This window comes from Anomaloglossus baeobatrachus, chromosome 6, assembly GCF_048569485.1.
Source record: "Anomaloglossus baeobatrachus isolate aAnoBae1 chromosome 6, aAnoBae1.hap1, whole genome shotgun sequence".
Taxonomy (NCBI): domain Eukaryota; kingdom Metazoa; phylum Chordata; class Amphibia; order Anura; family Aromobatidae; genus Anomaloglossus; species Anomaloglossus baeobatrachus.
In genome coordinates this window covers 486,472,895-486,490,010 of record NC_134358.1, presented here as the reverse complement: position 1 = coordinate 486,490,010, position 17,116 = coordinate 486,472,895, and the positions used below count along the sequence as shown (strand labels likewise).

Sequence of the window (17,116 nt, the reverse complement as noted above, 5' to 3'; positions counted from 1 at the left end):
AGTGAGTGATGGGGAACAAGTGAGGAATGAAGAGAAGACGGTCACTGAGGAGAGAGCTGCGCCATAGCTCACTCAGGACCGAGCGCAGAGAACAGGGTGCGGAGTCCTAGGCTGCGTGGGTACTGCAAGTCCCACCAGCAGAATCCACCGGGCAGAAGATTTCAAGTCTTCTGGCCCAAACAAAGTGCCCGGGACACAGCCGCATACTAGAGCCAGGAGCCATGACAAAAGAACGGCACCAGTAAAGGTCTCGCGCTGCCTGCAATACGGGGCAGGAACGGAGCCAATAAAAGGATTCAGGTCCCAGCATAGCTTCAAGCTGCAGGGACTCACACATCACAGTGCAAGTAGAAAGGACTCACAGAGGGAAGCACCGGCAGAAGGCTTTTAAAGATTATGTTACATGGAAACTTTTCTACTGAGAGTTGTCTGGACTGTTTTCAAAAAGGGGTGTAAAACTCTATTTTAATGTGCGTGTAACTTCACTGATCTAAAAGTGTATCCTGGTCCCAGAGGGCTACTATAGAGATAAGATATCATGATTGAGGACCTACACTATGCAGCACAATATCAAGCCAGACATTTCAGTGGACAGTCTGTAATATTTTATTTCCTGCCTGGTTCCAATTTCAGGACATTTTTATAATCAGCTTATCATCAGGGCACCTCTCTAACAAAAAGAGGTTGTTCACACAAAAGAGCACTAAGGACCAGACAACTGTTTCTGTAATATTGTAGATAAATGTGAATGGCTTCTGACCTGTATGGCTTCTGTAAGCTGTCACTATACATTTCTTCAAATGTCGTCTCTCTGGTCAGTGACACCACTGTTCGGATATTATCCACTGCTTCGGTCGCAATCTATTAATGTTAACAAAAACCATACAATATTTATATACTGCATTCCAATATATGCACATTTGTGAAATAAGGATCTCCCTTAAATCTAACAAACTGATAATTATGCCATATAAAATGTTGATCCATGATTTAGTACTCTGAGCAATCAAATATAACTGGGATATTCATATATATGATATTCAGATCACCATGTATGAACCCACTCCTTTTAGCGTCCCTCCCGGAGCACGGACAGGCACAGCCACGACCCAAAATAATCCAACAAACTAAGGAGAATCCAGCTCTTCAGGCGAGAAAGACTTTAGGTTTATTTCAACATGCAGGCAAAACAGATAACATGACCAGCGCTATGCGTTTCAGGTGAAAAGAATCACCTTTAATTATAATTAAGGATGATTCTTTTCACCTGAAACGCGTAGCACTGGCCATGCTATCTGCTATGTTGAAATAAACCTGAAGTCTTTCTCGCCTGAATAGCTGAATTCTCCTTACTTTGTTGGATAACTGAGATATGCCACCACTCTCTGATGGGTGGTCCAAACTACTGAATCACCCAGGACTAAAGAAAATGGGGACTGCAACCATTGCAACCCCTTCAAGCAGCTGCTATAGCATCTCTCCATATAGGGAACCACAGTGTGACCCACTAATTATTTTCTAGTTCACAGTAGGTGCCTGGAAGGACTGTTGTGCAGGAGGATCATGTGAAGGGTCTGCAACACTAAAATACCATTCCCAAGTGGTGCAAAAGAAAGAGCTATAAATATATATTAGATATGAGATTTTTTTTTTCTAATATACATAAGTATTTCTATTTTATACATTCAAAATTTATTGAAACCATGAGCCTTTACCTTGCCAGCATATTGAAGTTGTTTTTTATCTCGATTTGCGAAGCCAACAAGTGCTCTGGTCTCCAGAAACCCAGTGATCACGAGAACCGGAGTCAGGACTAAAACAAGCAAAGTCATTTCCCATCCATAAATGAAAGAAATTATGATGCCCACTCCCATTGTGGCAAAGTTTTCAGCGATCAGCCCAAGTCTGGAGCCAGTTGCCTGATTGACAAAGAAAAATCCTGCATTAAACTTTAATCCTATATGGGTTGTTTAGCAATAGTTCTAATAGTTATATTATTTATGTTATTACCAAGTCTGGAACACATAAAAAACAACTACTGAATTATTTTCACTTTCAAATAAACCTACTATAATAGAAATGTCTTCACTACATATAATATGGTGGGTCACAATGTAGAGGGCAGTAGCCGCTGAGCTCAGTGATTGTCTGTAGCGGTGATTTGCACTATAGATATGATATTGCTGCTGCAGCCAATAAACAAAGATCAGAGCAGTGGCGGAGAGGCAGCGATGGACCCAAGGAGGCTACATTGAGAACCAGAAGCTTTACAAATGGATAAAAAGTCTATAAGTTTAGAAGTTGTAGCACTTGGTGCCTTTTCTAAGTTTGATTATTGGGATATGGATCATTTCATGCCAATTCCCCAAACAAATTTTTTTTTTTTTTCATAAAAGTCCATCTTCTATACCAAAGCATATAAAATTGATTAAATAGTATGTGAGTATGTGCACTTACAGCTTGTATCTGAGAAGCATCTGTGGCAAGTCTAGTCGTTAAAGCTCCAGTACTGTTTTTCTTGTCATCAAACCACGACATTTCCTTAAGACAAGAAAAAACAGACAAAATATCTGTAAGAACCATAGATCAATACATTAGATTCACAATATTTAAGGATATTCAATCCCAAACTAACCTGGCGCAGCATAGACTTAAATGCCATTTGTCGCAGCCGCATGGTGAGGACCTCCCCTGATCTTCCAAACATGAAGCCCTAACCAAAAAACACAGAGCATATTCTGTCACATAGACTATATACATTGTATAAAACAATAACAATGTATTCAAATGGTAAATATCCAAAAACATTACAAGGCTAAATGCATTAAAAAGTGCACGGCTCATGATAAATATGTCACATATCGGTCTATTCTAAAGTCATAAATTCAATATATTTCTGCTATGAGCAGGCATAGGTTTATGACAACATTTCTTAATTTGTCTTAGGGATCACTCACATCTGCGTATAAATACGCCGAGTGCAATCCGAAGAAACATCAGATTGTACACGGACTAATGTTCAACAATGAGTCAGTGTTGACCTGGTATTTTTTCCATAGCTTGTTTCGGCCTGTGGAAAAAAAACTCAGCATGCAGCGTATGGTCATGTAAAACGGCCAAGACTCATCAACGGTGAGAGAAAAATGACTGATGGCACATTCACTGGATATATATATATATATATATATATATATAGATATATATATATATATATATATACACAGTACATAGCTATGAGTAAGAGCTCGGATAGAGCTTGAAACGCATAAGACGCAATATATTTTTAATTTTGGTATTTTTTTATACACACTAATAAATTATTTAAATTTTATCAAGACTCCAGAAAAAATAATTTTGGGACTGGAAATTAAGTTCAAAGGGCTGAATTAAACCCCTTCTGTTGTTCAAGCTTCTGGGAACCGGCCCGCTGACTGTGCACTGATCATCAAAATCGGCCATAGTTGCTTAAAAGGTGAGCCTAACATATTTATACAAATAAGAAAGCCGCGGAGACACCATCACATGTTTCTCAACGCTGCCAGGAAACTAGCCAGGTCTTTCACCGGGAAGGAACAACCACGGGAAGGGCAGTCTCCAGTCAAGGAGACCACCTATACCAAACATGGTATCCATCCACAGACAGCCGTTTCGGGGTATTTGCCCCTCATCAGTGTGGAGTAGGAATCTGGCTAGTGGGGGCAATGCCTAGTAAAAGACTTACTAGGCATTGCCCCCACTAGCCAGATTCCTACTCCACACTGATGAGGGGCTAATACCCCGAAACGGCTGTCTGTGGATGGATACCATGTTTGGTATAGGTGGTCTCCTTGACTGGAGACTGCCCTTCCCGTGGTTGTTCCTTCCCGGTGAAAGACCTGGCTAGTTTCCTGGCAGCGTTGAGAAACACGTGATGGTGTCTCCGCGGCTTTCTTATTTGCATACTTCCCAGGGGGCAATGCTCTAGAATCACTGCGTTGAGAAACACGTGATGGTGTCTCCGCAGTGGATATGTTGATCTCCCTAAGGTCAACAATGCTTGCTTAACATATTTATACATACAATATCTTAGGAGGATATCTGTTTTTGCAGGTAACTATTACTGTGCAGAATTATTAGGCAACTTATTAGGCAACTTAAGAAAAAACAAATATATTTCCATCTCACTTGTTTCATTTCACCAGGTAAACCAATATAACTGCACAAATTTAGAAATAAACATTTCTGACATGCAAAAACAAAACTCCAAAAAACTAGTGACCAATATAGCCACCTTTCTTTATGATGACACTCAACAGCCTACCATCCATAGATTCTGTCAGTTGCTTGATCTGTTTACATTGCATGTAGCAGCCACCCCAGCCTCCCAGACACTGTTCCGAGAGGTGTACTGTTCTCCCTCCCTATAGATCTCACATTTTATGAGGGACCACAGGCTCTCCATGGGGTTCAGATCAGGTGAACAAGGGGGGCTATGTCATTATTTTTCATCTTTTAGACCTTTACTGGCCAGCCATGCTGTGGAGTAATTGGGTGCATGTGATGGAGCATTATAAAATGAATACAGCTGCACACTGAAAAGCCAAAAATGTACAAGGGAAAATATTCAAATTTTCTCTCCAGGACAGGAGACAAACTCTAGCACAGCGCCACCTATTGGAAGTAGCGATCCTAAAAGTTAAATGTGGATTTTTAACAATCCTTTACATATAACTTAGGATATATATGCCAGATCAGAATCCCAATTTGCAGACAAGGTGTTTCGGGGTGCTTGCCCCTCGTCAGTGCAAAGTATGGGGTGTCTGATCTGGCTATGAGAGGCTTTGTGGGTCCACGGGGGAACACTATTCTCCTTATGGAGACTTTGCAAGCCAGTCTGACTGGATGCTAGTAAGGGGACTTATAGCTGCCATGCCCCTCTGCAAAATATTCAAATTTTCTCTCCAGGACAGGAGACAAGCTCTAGCGCAGCGCCACCTATTGGAAGTAGCGATCCTAAAAGTTAAATGTGGATTTTTAACAATCCTTTACATATAACTTAGGATATACATGCCAGATCAGAATCCCAATTTGCAGACACGGTGTTTCGGGGTGCTTGCCCCTCATCAGTGCAAAGTATGGGGTGTCTGATCTGGCTATGAGAAGCTTTGTGGGACCACGAGGGAACACTATTCTCCTTATGGAGACTTTGCAAGCCAGTCTGACTGGATGCTAGTAAGGAGATCTCTTTTGCAGTAAAGTGCCATATTTTCCCTTGTACATTTTTGTCTTTTCAGTGTGCAGCTGTATGCATTTTATAGTTACTATGTTTTTTCGGCTAGCACCTGTTCACATTTGTTGGATGTGTGGGTCAGTATTTTGGATATTTGTGATGGAGCATTGTCCTGCATTAAAATCATATTTTTCTTGAACGATACCAACTTCTTCCTGTACCACTGCTTGAAGAACTTGTCTTTCAGAAACTGGCAGTAGGTCTGGGAGTTGAGCTTCACTCCATCCTCAACCTGAAAAGGTCCCACAAGTTCATCTTTGATGATACCAGCCCATATCAGTACCCCACCTCCACCTTGCTGGTGTCTGAGTCGGAGTGGAGCTCTCTGCCCTTTACTGATCCAGCCTGTGGCCCATCCATCTGGCCCATCAAGAGTTACTCTCATTTCATCAGTCCATAAAACCTTTGAAAAATCAGTCTAAAGATATTTCTTGGCCCAGTCTTGACATTTTATCTTAAGTTTCTTGTTCAAAGGTGGTCGTTTTTCAGCCTTCCTTACCTCGGCCATGTCCCTGAGTATGGCACACCTTGCGTTGCAGCTCTGAAACATGGCCAAACTGGTGGCAAATGGCATCTTGGAAGCTTCACGCTTGATTTTCCTCAATTCATGGGCAGCTATTTTGCGCCTTTTTTGCCCAACACGCTTATTGCGACCCTGTTGGCTATTTGCCATGAAACGCTTGATTGTTTGGTGATCACACTTCAAAAGTTTGGCAATTTCAAGACTGCTGCATCCCTCTGCAAGACATCTCACAATTTTGGACTTTTCAGAGCCCGTCAAATCTCTCTTCTGAACAATCTTGCCAAAAGAAAGGAAGTTGCCTAATAACTAAGCACACCTTATATAGGGTGTTAAGGTCATTACACCACACCCCTCCTCATTATAGAGATACACATCACTTGATTTACTTAATTGGTAGTTGGCTCTCAAGCCTATACAGCTTGGAGTAGGACAACATGTATAAAAAGTATCATGTGATCAAAATACTCATTTGCCTAATAATTCTGCACACAGTGTATATCTTTAGGGTGAATACACATGCGATTTCTGTGTGGGCACCAACCCACTATGTTGACCTATGTCCTGTTTTCTCTAAGTATTGCAGATTACCCAGTGCGCATGACTGCTGTGCCGCCGGCCGGCCGTCCCACATCGCGTCAGATAGCGTTACGTGGTTGCCATGACTCACTATCATGTGGGTCATGACATCACAGTCACATGATCGCGACTTGTGGGAGGTCTATTTACGAGCGTCCGTGGCAACTGCAGTCATGCGCCGTTAATGGGATTAGTCTGCTTCCTGCTCTGACGCGTGAATGCAATCAGAGTTCTGTATCTTTCATTGGTCACTTGGTGCTTTTAACCAGCCCGCCCCTCACCTCTGACACGCTCCTCGAGAAAGCCATTTGCGAAACACGTGTCGGAGTGTGAGGGTCACGGCAGGATACCTCCTATCCAGGTGATGTAATTTTGCGATACCAATATGCCTGATGTTAGCCTATTTATAGTAGTTTGTATTTGATTATGGACCTATGTGGACTTTGTGGTCATTACTGCGAGTGTCCATTTGCAAACGTATACTGCATTTTTGAATTGTAATGGATCCCATGTGTTTATGGACGTATGTGGGCTCTGTGGATACTACTATGTGTGTTCATTGGTAATCTACACTGCATTTTTTGTAAGTACTTCTTCTGCTTTGAGGACCCTGTATACTCTTTTATTTATTTATTTATTCTCATGAGTACAGATTATTTATGGGGGAACCCTGCATTGAAGAATTTGTGCATTACTGATGAAAAACGCAGGTGGAACTGCAGAGTCTGCACTTGGTCCATTTAATATATGATACTTTTGCAAAAAATCATGTATGGGGGAAATTTGCATTGAAGAATCTGTTGCATCAGTGATAATAATGCAGCTGGGATCACTAAGTCTATATTTGGTCCATTTAATATATGATATTTGGCTGTAACAATACAGATACTCACCTGGTTGGGTGTGAATATCCCAGTTACCATTATAGGGATTTAATTATTTTCCCTGCCTGTGTCTCTCTTTTATACGGTACCTTTAGGCTATGTGCCCACGCTAGAATGTCCCTGCGGATTTTTTTGCCTGAAAATCCACGACTTTCCACGACCGCGGGTGCGGATTTGCCGCGGATTTGCCGCAGATTTTGATGCGGATTTTTTTTTTTTCCCCATTCAAAGCCAAAAATCCGCACCAAATCTGCACCAAACAATTGACATGCTGCAGATTTTTCCGGATCAAAATCCGCGGCAAATCCGCCGCGGAAAAATCCGCAGCATGGGCACAGCATTTCCAAAATGCCATTGAAATGGCTTGGAAGTGCTGCTGCTGCAGATTTTCGGCAAATCCGCAGTAAATCCGCGGCAAAATCCGCGGTAAATCCGCGGTAAATCTTGTAGCGTGGGCACATAGCCTTATGCTAAAACATTTTAAAATATATGTCTAAATAAAGATTGTTTTTATTGGAAAATGGCGTCACTCCTTTAATTTGGTCATCTAGGGATGCCCAATAAATGTGTATAAAGTATGTCATTTGGAGTGCCAGTAGTTAATTATTAGGACATGAGGTTGTTAATCATATGTTGACAGACAGAATCCTTACGCCTATTACAGGCCCATAGGAACTTGATTTCAGATGCTGCCTCTACACATCACTAGTTTCTTCTCAGACAAAACAAGTGATGCCTTTAGGAACAATAAGTGCATGCTGCTGTTTTTCAATGATAATGCAGTGTGCCTTAAGGGGGTGTTACAAGCAGCGATATCGCTAGTGATATCGGTGGTGAAAGCACCCACCCCCGTCGGTTGTGCGTCACGGGCAAATCGCTGCCCGTGGCGCACAACATCGTTAGGAGCCGTCACACGTACTTACCTGCCTAGCAACGTCATTCTGGCCGGCGAACCGCCTCCTTTCTAAGGGGGTGGTTCGTTCGGCGTCACAGCGACGTCACTAAGAGGCCGCCCAATAGAAGCAGAGAGGTGGAGATGAGCGGGCGTAACATCCCACCCACCTCCTTCCTTCCTCATTGTGGGCGGCTGCATGGACAGTGATGTTCCTCGTTCCTGCGGTGTCACACGGAGCGATGTGTGCTGCCGCAGGAACGACCAACAACCAGCGTCCTGCCACACCAACGATTTTATGAAAATGAACGACGTGTCAAAGATCAACGATAATGTGAGTATTTTTGATCGTTAACAGTCGTTCGGAGCTGTTACACACAACGACGTCGCTAACGACACCGGATGTGCGTCAAGGAATTCGTGACCCCGGCGATATATCGTTAGATACGTCGTTGCGTGTAACGGGGCCTTTAGAGGCAAATGTCTATACTGTATACTATATGCCTACAGCAGAATACAACACATATCTTTAGAAATGAAGAGTTAACGAACCTGTGTAAAATATGTGAAGAAGGAAACCAAACCAATAATAGCAGTGATAATAGAGTAAAGATTTATTTCGGATTGTGTCTTATCTGCATCACCAGTCCCAAATATCTATGGAAAAAAAAGGTTAACTGATATATGATGATTCTGAATATATAGTTACAATCCTACTTTCTTAGCTAGGCTATACAATTAAAGGGGTGGTTCACCCATATTTCTTATTGGCCACATTGATATTATGTTGACAAATAAGGTTTCTCTCAAATACCTTGTGTTGTCAATAGTTCCTGTGAGATTGAACACATTTCCACATTCTCAACTGAAATATCCAGGATACATGCCTATAATATACTTACAGCTATAACTTTAGCAAATAGTACACTGAACGCTGGGTGAGCTGTTCCATTGATCGCTGCAGCAAGAGTTCCAAACATAATATATGGCCACTCTGATTTATTCAGTCTCAATATCCGGAAAAATGAAACCTTTGGAAGCTTTTTCTGGGGAAAAGGCGTAACAAACAATTAAAGTTCATGATTAAAGTCATCTCTGGCCAAGAATACCACTTGATATCAGTTGCAGCTAAAGCGGCCAGTGCTTACATTATAATAGGATAAAATAGAAGTACAAAATATATACAGTATATAAACCCCTCAAATTGAATTTGCAACATGAAGAAGGAAACACTATGGAATTATGAAAATCAATGGGGACCCAATTGAAGCAAAATTTTCAAAACACTTTGATTTATTCAGTATCCAGTATGAATGCCGCACACAAATATCACAAATTACATGTCTTGGCTGCTATCATTGAGGTTATGATGGGTGCTCATACTTGATGAAGATTTACCCCAAATTATCTTGAAGATTTTTTTTTTTTTCAATTTTTTCTCATTAACATGTCTATCAATCCTGTGTATTCTATAAGATCCATGACTGTGTGTGTATATACAGTGTGTCCCCCCATATCCTGTCCACCGCCATTAACTTGAGAACGGCAGCAGCTATAGGCATAGAAGTGGTGTCTAGGTATAGTAAAGTAGCAATGCGCTACGCAATGAAACCACCTATAGCGCCACCTGGTTTAAAACAACAGAGTTAGCATTTTTATCTTGACACGAGATAGAGAAAAAAAGTGAATTACAAAGTTGTAGGCCATCATGAATTCAATATGAATCAACACCTTGCATAAAGAAATGCTATGATTAGAACGTGTAAAACTCACAAGGCTGCAGACGTGAAGCGATACTTCATGGAGACCTTCCTACAAGTCATTGGGTATGGTGGCTGCGCGGAGTGGCCTCCACGCTCACCTGACCTGACCCCATTGGACTTCTTTCTGTGAGGTCTAGAGTTGAGCGCGGTTCGTGGTTCGTGGTTCTCCAGTTCTAGGTTCGAGTGATTTTTCGGCTGTTCGAGATCGAACTAGAACTCGAGCTTTTTGCTAAAAGCTCGATAGTTCTAGATATGTTCGAGAACGGTTCTAGCAGCAAAAAGCAGGGCTTTTTACAGCTACAGTGTGCAGGAGCCATCGCTGGCAGCCTGCCACAAGCTGGTAACCAAGATAAACATCGGGTATCCAAGCCTAACCTTTGGTTAGTAACCCGATGTTTATCTTAGTTAAGTGCAGGAAGCCCACACTTTCCCGCTCAGCTCGCTCCACCCCCTCCTGCCCGCGGCATGTACACATACATACACATACACAAACACACACACACACATCCACCCCCCCCCCCCCCGCCCGCCCGCTCGCCCGCTCGCCCGCTCGCTCGCTCGCTCGCTCGGCTTACCTGCGGTGATGAAGTCCCGCCATCCCGACCTCAGCGCTGTCACTGTCCTCCATGGCCGCCGCTTGTCACATCACCTATCGCTTCCGACCCGAGACTGACACTGGCGGTGACGTCACGGACCTCTCGCGATACTTGATGTGAAGGCGCCGGTCATTGACCTCAGTGACAGGGGCTGTCAGTGTGCTGGAGATCAGCGCAGGTAATGTACCTCACTGACAGCAGCACTTGTCACCCCCCTGCAGTGACCTGGGCTGACCCATTGATGTTAGCTCAGGTCACTGCACTGCTCTCCCAGCCAATGGGGAACATCCTGCTCTTCATTGACTGGGACAGTGTGCATCGTCATGGCAACCCCTTGGATTACACCAGACCTGGATTTGTTTTTCAATCTAATAAATTGGTTAAAGAGGGAATGTTTTGGGGAGTGTTTTTTCAAATAAAAATGTGTTTGTCGTGTATTTTTTTTTTATTACTGACTGGGTTGGTGATGTCGGGTATCTGATAGACGCCTGACCTCACCAACCCCAGGGCTTGATGCCAGGTGACATTACACATCTGGTATTAACCCCAAATATTACCCCGTTTGCCACCGCACCAGGGCGCGGGATGAGCTGGGGCGAAGCACCAGGATTGGCGCATCTAATGGATGCGCCACTTCTGGGGCGGCTGCGGCCTGCTATTTTTAGGCTGGGGAGATTCCAATAACCATGGACCTCCCTAGTCTGAGAATATCAGGCCCCAGCTGTCTGCTTTACCTTGGCTGGTGATCCAATTTTGGGGGACCCCTACGTGTTTTTTTTTTTAATTATTTATTTAATTTAAAATAACAGCGTGGGGTGCCCTTAGTTTTGGATTACCAGCCAAGGTGAGGTTGCCAGCTGTGGTCTGCAGGCTGCAGCCGTCTGCTTTACCCTAGCTGGCTACAAAACTAGGGGGAACCCTATGTCATTTTTTTTTCATTTTTTTGGCTAAATACAAAGCTAAGCACCCCTTAGTGCCACATGAAAGGTACCAAAGGGTGTTCCACTTTTTCTCCATTTTTTTCTCCACTTTCTCCACTTTTTCTCCACTTTTTTCTCCACTTTTTCTCCTCTTATGCTCCACTTTTTCTCCTCTTAATCTCCACTTTTTCTCCACTTTTTCTCCACTTTTTCTCCACTTTTTTCTCCACTTTTTCTCCTCTTATGCTCCACTTTTTCTCCACTTTTTCTCCACTTTTTCTCCACTTTTTCTCCACTTTTTCTCCTCTTAATCTCCACTTTTTCTCCTCTTATGCTCCACTTTTTCTCCACTTTTTCTCCACTTTTTCTCCACGTTTTCTCCACTTTTTTCTCCACTTTTTCTCCTCTTATGCTCCACTTTTTCTCCACTTTTTCTCCACTTTTTCTCCACGTTTTCTCCACGTTTTCTCCACTTTTTTCTCCACTTTTTCTCCTCTTATGCTCCACTTTTTCTCCACTTTTTCTCCACTTTTTCTCCTCTTAATCTCCACTTTTTCTCCACTTTTTCTCCACTTTTTCTCCACTTTTTCTCCACTTTTTCTCCACTTTTTCCTCCACTTTTTCTCCACTTTTTCTCCTCTTATGCTCCACTTTTTCTCCACTTTTTCTCCACTTTTTCTCCACGTTTTCTCCACGTTTTCTCCACTTTTTTCTCCACTTTTTCTCCTCTTATGCTCCACTTTTTCTCCACTTTTTCTCCACTTTTTCTCCTCTTAATCTCCACTTTTTCTCCACTTTTTCTCCACTTTTTCTCCACTTTTTCTCCACTTTTTCTCCACTTTTTCCTCCACTTTTTCTCCACTTTTTCTCCTCTTATGCTCCACTTTTTCTCCACTTTTTCTCCACTTTTTCTCCACGTTTTCTCCACGTTTTCTCCACTTTTTTCTCCACTTTTTCTCCTCTTATGCTCCACTTTTTCTCCACTTTTTCTCCACTTTTTCTCCTCTTAATCTCCACTTTTTCTCCACTTTTTCTCCACTTTTTCTCCACTTTTTCTCCACTTTTTTCTCCACTTTTTCTCCACTTTTTCTCCTCTTATGCTCCACTTTTTCTCCACTTTTTCTCCACTTTTTCTCCACTTTTTCTCCTCTTATGCTCCACTTTTTCTCCACTTTTTCTCCACTTTTTCTCCTCTTATGCTCCACTTTTTCTCCACTTTTTCTCCACTTTTTTCTCCACTTTTTCTCCTCTTATGCTCCACTTTTTCTCCACTTTTTCTCCACGTTTTCTCCACTTTTTCTCCTCTTATGCTCCACTTTTTCTCCACTTTTTCTCCACTTTTTCTCCATTTTTTTCTCCACTTATTCTCCACTTTTTCTCCTCTTATTCTCCACTTTTTCTCCACTTTTTCTCCACTTTTTCTCCTCTTATTCTCCACTTGTTCTCCACTTTTTCTCCACTTTTTCTCCATTTTTTTCTCCACTTTCTCCACTTTTTCTCCACTTTTGTTCTCCACTTTTTCTCCTCTTATGCTCCACTTTTTCTCCTCTTAATCTCCACTTTTTCTCCACTTTTTCTCCACTTTTTCTCCACTTTTTTCTCCACTTTTTCTCCTCTTATGCTCCACTTTTTCTCCACTTTTTCTCCACTTTTTCTCCACTTTTTCTCCACTTTTTCTCCTCTTAATCTCCACTTTTTCTCCTCTTATGCTCCACTTTTTCTCCACTTTTTCTCCACTTTTTCTCCACTTTTTCTCCTCTTATGCTCCACTTTTTCTCCACTTTTTCTCCTCTTAATCTCCACTTTTTCTCCTCTTATGCTCCACTTTTTCTCCACTTTTTCTCAACTTTTTCTCCTCTTATGCTCCACTTTTTCTCCACTTTTTCTCCACTTTTTCTCCTCTTATGCTCCACTTTTTCTCCACTTTTTCTCCACTTTTTTCTCCACTTTTTCTCCTCTTATGCTCCACTTTTTCTCCACTTTTTCTCCACTTTTTCTCCACTTATGCTCCACTTTTTCTCCACTTTTTCTCCACTTTTTTCTCCACTTTTTCTCCTCTTAATCTCCACTTTTTCTCCACTTTTTCTCCACTTTTTCTCCACTTTTTCTCCACTTTTTTCTCCACTTTTTCTCCACTTTTTCTCCTCTTATGTTCCACTTATTCTCCACTTTTTCTCCACTTTTTCTCTACTTTTTCTATGGTCGGTCTACCCATTAGCTCTGCCATGCATAGTGTAGCTCTACACCTACTGCACATGTTACTTTATGATTGACATCTCTTTCGTACCAGAGCTGTCTAAGTCTACTCTGACCCCATATTTGTCATTACTATATTGTCCTTGTACTGTATTATGACATTTGTATTATGTGTTTCATTTCTTGCTGTGTTGCAATTTTTTTGCTGCATCCCAATTGTACCTCTACATTGTTCGAGTTTATGTTATTGTTCTCTCACTCTTATGTGATACTGATTATTGTCATTTTTCATGATTACATGCAGATAAGTCCAATCTGACGAAGGCTCAGGCCGAAACGTCATTTGTAACTTGTTTTGGACAAAAACATATATGCTTATGAAAAAAAAATTTTCTTAATACGGACCAATAAAGAGTGATTTTGCATTACTATCCGTTGTGACTTACTGACTTAGTCTGGGAGATATAGAGTGCCGAGGTTACTCACTAATTTTATCTATTATTACCTCTGAGCACCTATATACCAGTGAGCAGAGCTTCCTCTACAGTAGTTCTCCTGATTAGGCATGCCCTTACCTCATGAGCAGGGCATTGCAGCTTTGGTAGCAACCATTACGACATGGACTCTGCTGCTGTGGACCCGGGGAGAGTGAGTGCAGATTCATTGCACCCACACTCCTCACATGAAGGGTCCGCACTCCTAGAAAATGGGGGATACGTTCCCTGAGTGTCTCCCCCCCATATTCTAGACGGTCCAGAGTCGTCGTGGGACCCCTTTATTTTTTTTCTTACAATAAATTGGTGAAAGAGGAAATGTTTTGGGGACTGTTTTTTCAAATAAATTTCTTTTGTCGATTTTTTGTTTTTGTTAGTACTGACAGTTTATGATGTTGGGTATCTAATAGACGCCATGACATCACAAACTGCTGGGCTTGATCTCAGGTGACTTTACAGCTAGTATCAACCCGATTTATTACCCCGTTTGCCACTGCACCAGGGCACGGGATGAGCTGGGGTGAAGCGCCAGGATTGGCGCATCTAGTGGATGCGCCACGTCTGGGGTGCCTGCGGCCTGCTATTTTTAGGCTGTGAAGGCCCAATAACTATGGACCTTCCCACCCTGAGAATACCAGACCACAGCTGTCCGCTTTACCTTGGCTGGTGATCCAATTTGGGGGGTCCCCTACTTTTATTGTGTAATTATTAATATTTATAAAATAATTATAAAAAAGAGCCTGAGGGGACCTCCACATTGGATCCCCAACCACGGTAAAGCTGCCAGCTGTGGTTTTCAGGCTACAGCCGTCTGCTTTACCCTAGCTGGCTATCAAAAATGGGGGGACCCAACGTAATTTTTTTTTTTTAACTATTTTTTAAATAGAAAAAATTAATGGGCTTCCCTGTATTTTGATTGCCAACCAAGGTAACGGCAGGCAGATGGGGGTGGCAACCCATAGCTGTCTGCTTTATCTGCGCTGAGAATCAAAAATACCGCGGAGCGCTACGTCATTTTTTTAAAGATTTATTTTTACAGCACTGTGATGTCCAGCAATCAAAATACAGGGAAGCCCATTTTATTTTTAGTTATTTAAATAAATAATTAAAAAAAATATATGTTAGCTCCCACTGCATTTTTTGTATTGCTAGCTAAGGGTAATCCAAGCAGCTACTGGCTGCTAACCCCCACTGCTTGGTGTTACCTTCACTGGCAATGGAAAATCCAGGGAAGCATTTTTTTTTTTTTTTGCCAAAAAGCTACAAAAAAAGGACGTGAGCTTCGCCATATTTTTGTATGCTAGCCAGGTATAGCAGGCAGGTGCTGGAAGAGTTGGATACAGCGCCAGAAGATGGCGCTTCTATGAAAATGCCATTTTCTGAGGTGGCTGCAGACTGCAATTCGCAGCAGTGGGGCCCAGAAAGCTCAGGCCAACCGGTGGTGCGGATTCCAATCCCAGCTGCCTAGTTGTACCTGGCTGGACACAAAAATGGGGCAAAGCCTACGTCATTTGTTTTCTAATTATTTCATGAAATTCATGAAATAATAAAAAAAGGGCTTCCCTTTATTTTTGGTTCCCAGCCGGGTACAAATAGGCAACTGGGGGTTGGGGGCAGCCGTACCTGCCTGCTGTACCTGGCTAGCATACAAAAATATGGCGAAGCCACATAATTTTTTCAGGGGGCAAAAAACTTCTGCATACAGTCCTGGATGGAGTATGCTGAGCCTTGTAGTTCTGCAGCTGCTGTCTGTCTGTATGGAGAAGAGCAGACAGCAGCTGCAGAACTACAAGGCTCAGCATACTCCATCCAGGACTGTATGCAGAAGTTTTTTGCCCACCAAAAAAATGACGTGGGCTTCGCCATATTTTTGTATGCTAGCCAGGTACAGCTGGCAGCCACGGGCTGCCTCCAACCCCCAGTTGCCTATTTGTACCCGGCTGGGAACCAAAAATATAGGGAAGCCCGTTTTTTTTAATTATTTCACTTATTTCATGAAATAATTAAAAAACAAATGACGTGGGCTTCGCCCTATTTTTGTGTCCAGCCGGGTACAACTAGGCAGCTGGGGATTGGAATCCGCAGCACAGGTTAGCCCGAGGTTTGTGGGCGCCTCTGCTGCGGATTTCAGTCCGCAGCCGTCCCAGAAAATGGCGCTCTCATAGAAGCGCCATCATCTGGCGCTGTATCCAACTCTTCCAACAGCCCTGGAGCCGGGTGGCTTGTTGGGTAATCATGAGTTAATACTGGCTTTGTTTTACCAGCCAGTATTAAGCCAGAGATTCTTAATGTCAGGCACGTTTGACCCGGCCATTAAGAATCTCCAATAAAGGGTTAAAAAAAGACACCACACAGAGAAAAAATACTTTAATAGAAATAAATACACAGACACATTAGAGACTCCATCTTTATTACCCCTGTCAGCCCTCCACGATCCTGCTCTTCTGTCTTCTTTCTTTCTAGTGTAGTAGTAGTGACGATTGTAGTGAGGGGCATCACTTGGGGCTGGGGAACCTCCATCCTAACTACAATGCTCACTACAATCGGGAAGCAGCGTGCAGCCTTCACTCCGTGAGTGATCACTGCTGGCTGCTAGCGGTAACGCTGACAGACGCGTTACCATAGCAACGGTGCTCCCGGAGCCGCGGTTAGCGGTGACGTCACCGCTAACTGCGTTGCTATGGCAACGGTGATCTCCGTTAATGACCGGCTGTGTCAGCCGGTCCCTAACGGAACGGGGAGTCGACCGTGTGCTAGAGCATGTCGCCGGTACACGGCGATACACATATGTGCACCGTGTACCGGAGAGATGCACTCGCAGGTCCTACATGACGTGTCATAGTCATGTGACCAGTCTGTAGCCAATGAGATAATAGCCACGTGACTGGTCACATGGCTATTTTGACGTCACGATAGGTCCTGCTTCTCTGCTGGCAGTGCAGGTCACCGGGAGGATTCAGCGATCATCGGATGGAATAGCGGCAGGAGACAGAGTGCAGAAGG

General features: G+C 42.9%; 1 protein-coding gene across 1 annotated transcript in view; it reads right to left on the bottom strand.

The window, feature by feature from the left end:
- LOC142243445 (ATP-binding cassette sub-family B member 5-like) overlaps positions 1–17,116 on the bottom strand; it is a 130,410-nt gene that overhangs the window by 12,809 nt on the left and 100,485 nt on the right. Inside the window, exons 17-22 of the mRNA XM_075315384.1 lie at positions 9,047–9,190; positions 8,697–8,801; positions 2,636–2,713; positions 2,458–2,541; positions 1,716–1,919; positions 761–861 (exon numbers count right to left, since the gene is read on the bottom strand). Coding sequence (XP_075171499.1) covers positions 761–861; positions 1,716–1,919; positions 2,458–2,541; positions 2,636–2,713; positions 8,697–8,801; positions 9,047–9,190 — 716 coding nt within the window. The remainder of the gene's footprint in view (positions 1–760; positions 862–1,715; positions 1,920–2,457; positions 2,542–2,635; positions 2,714–8,696; positions 8,802–9,046; positions 9,191–17,116) is intronic.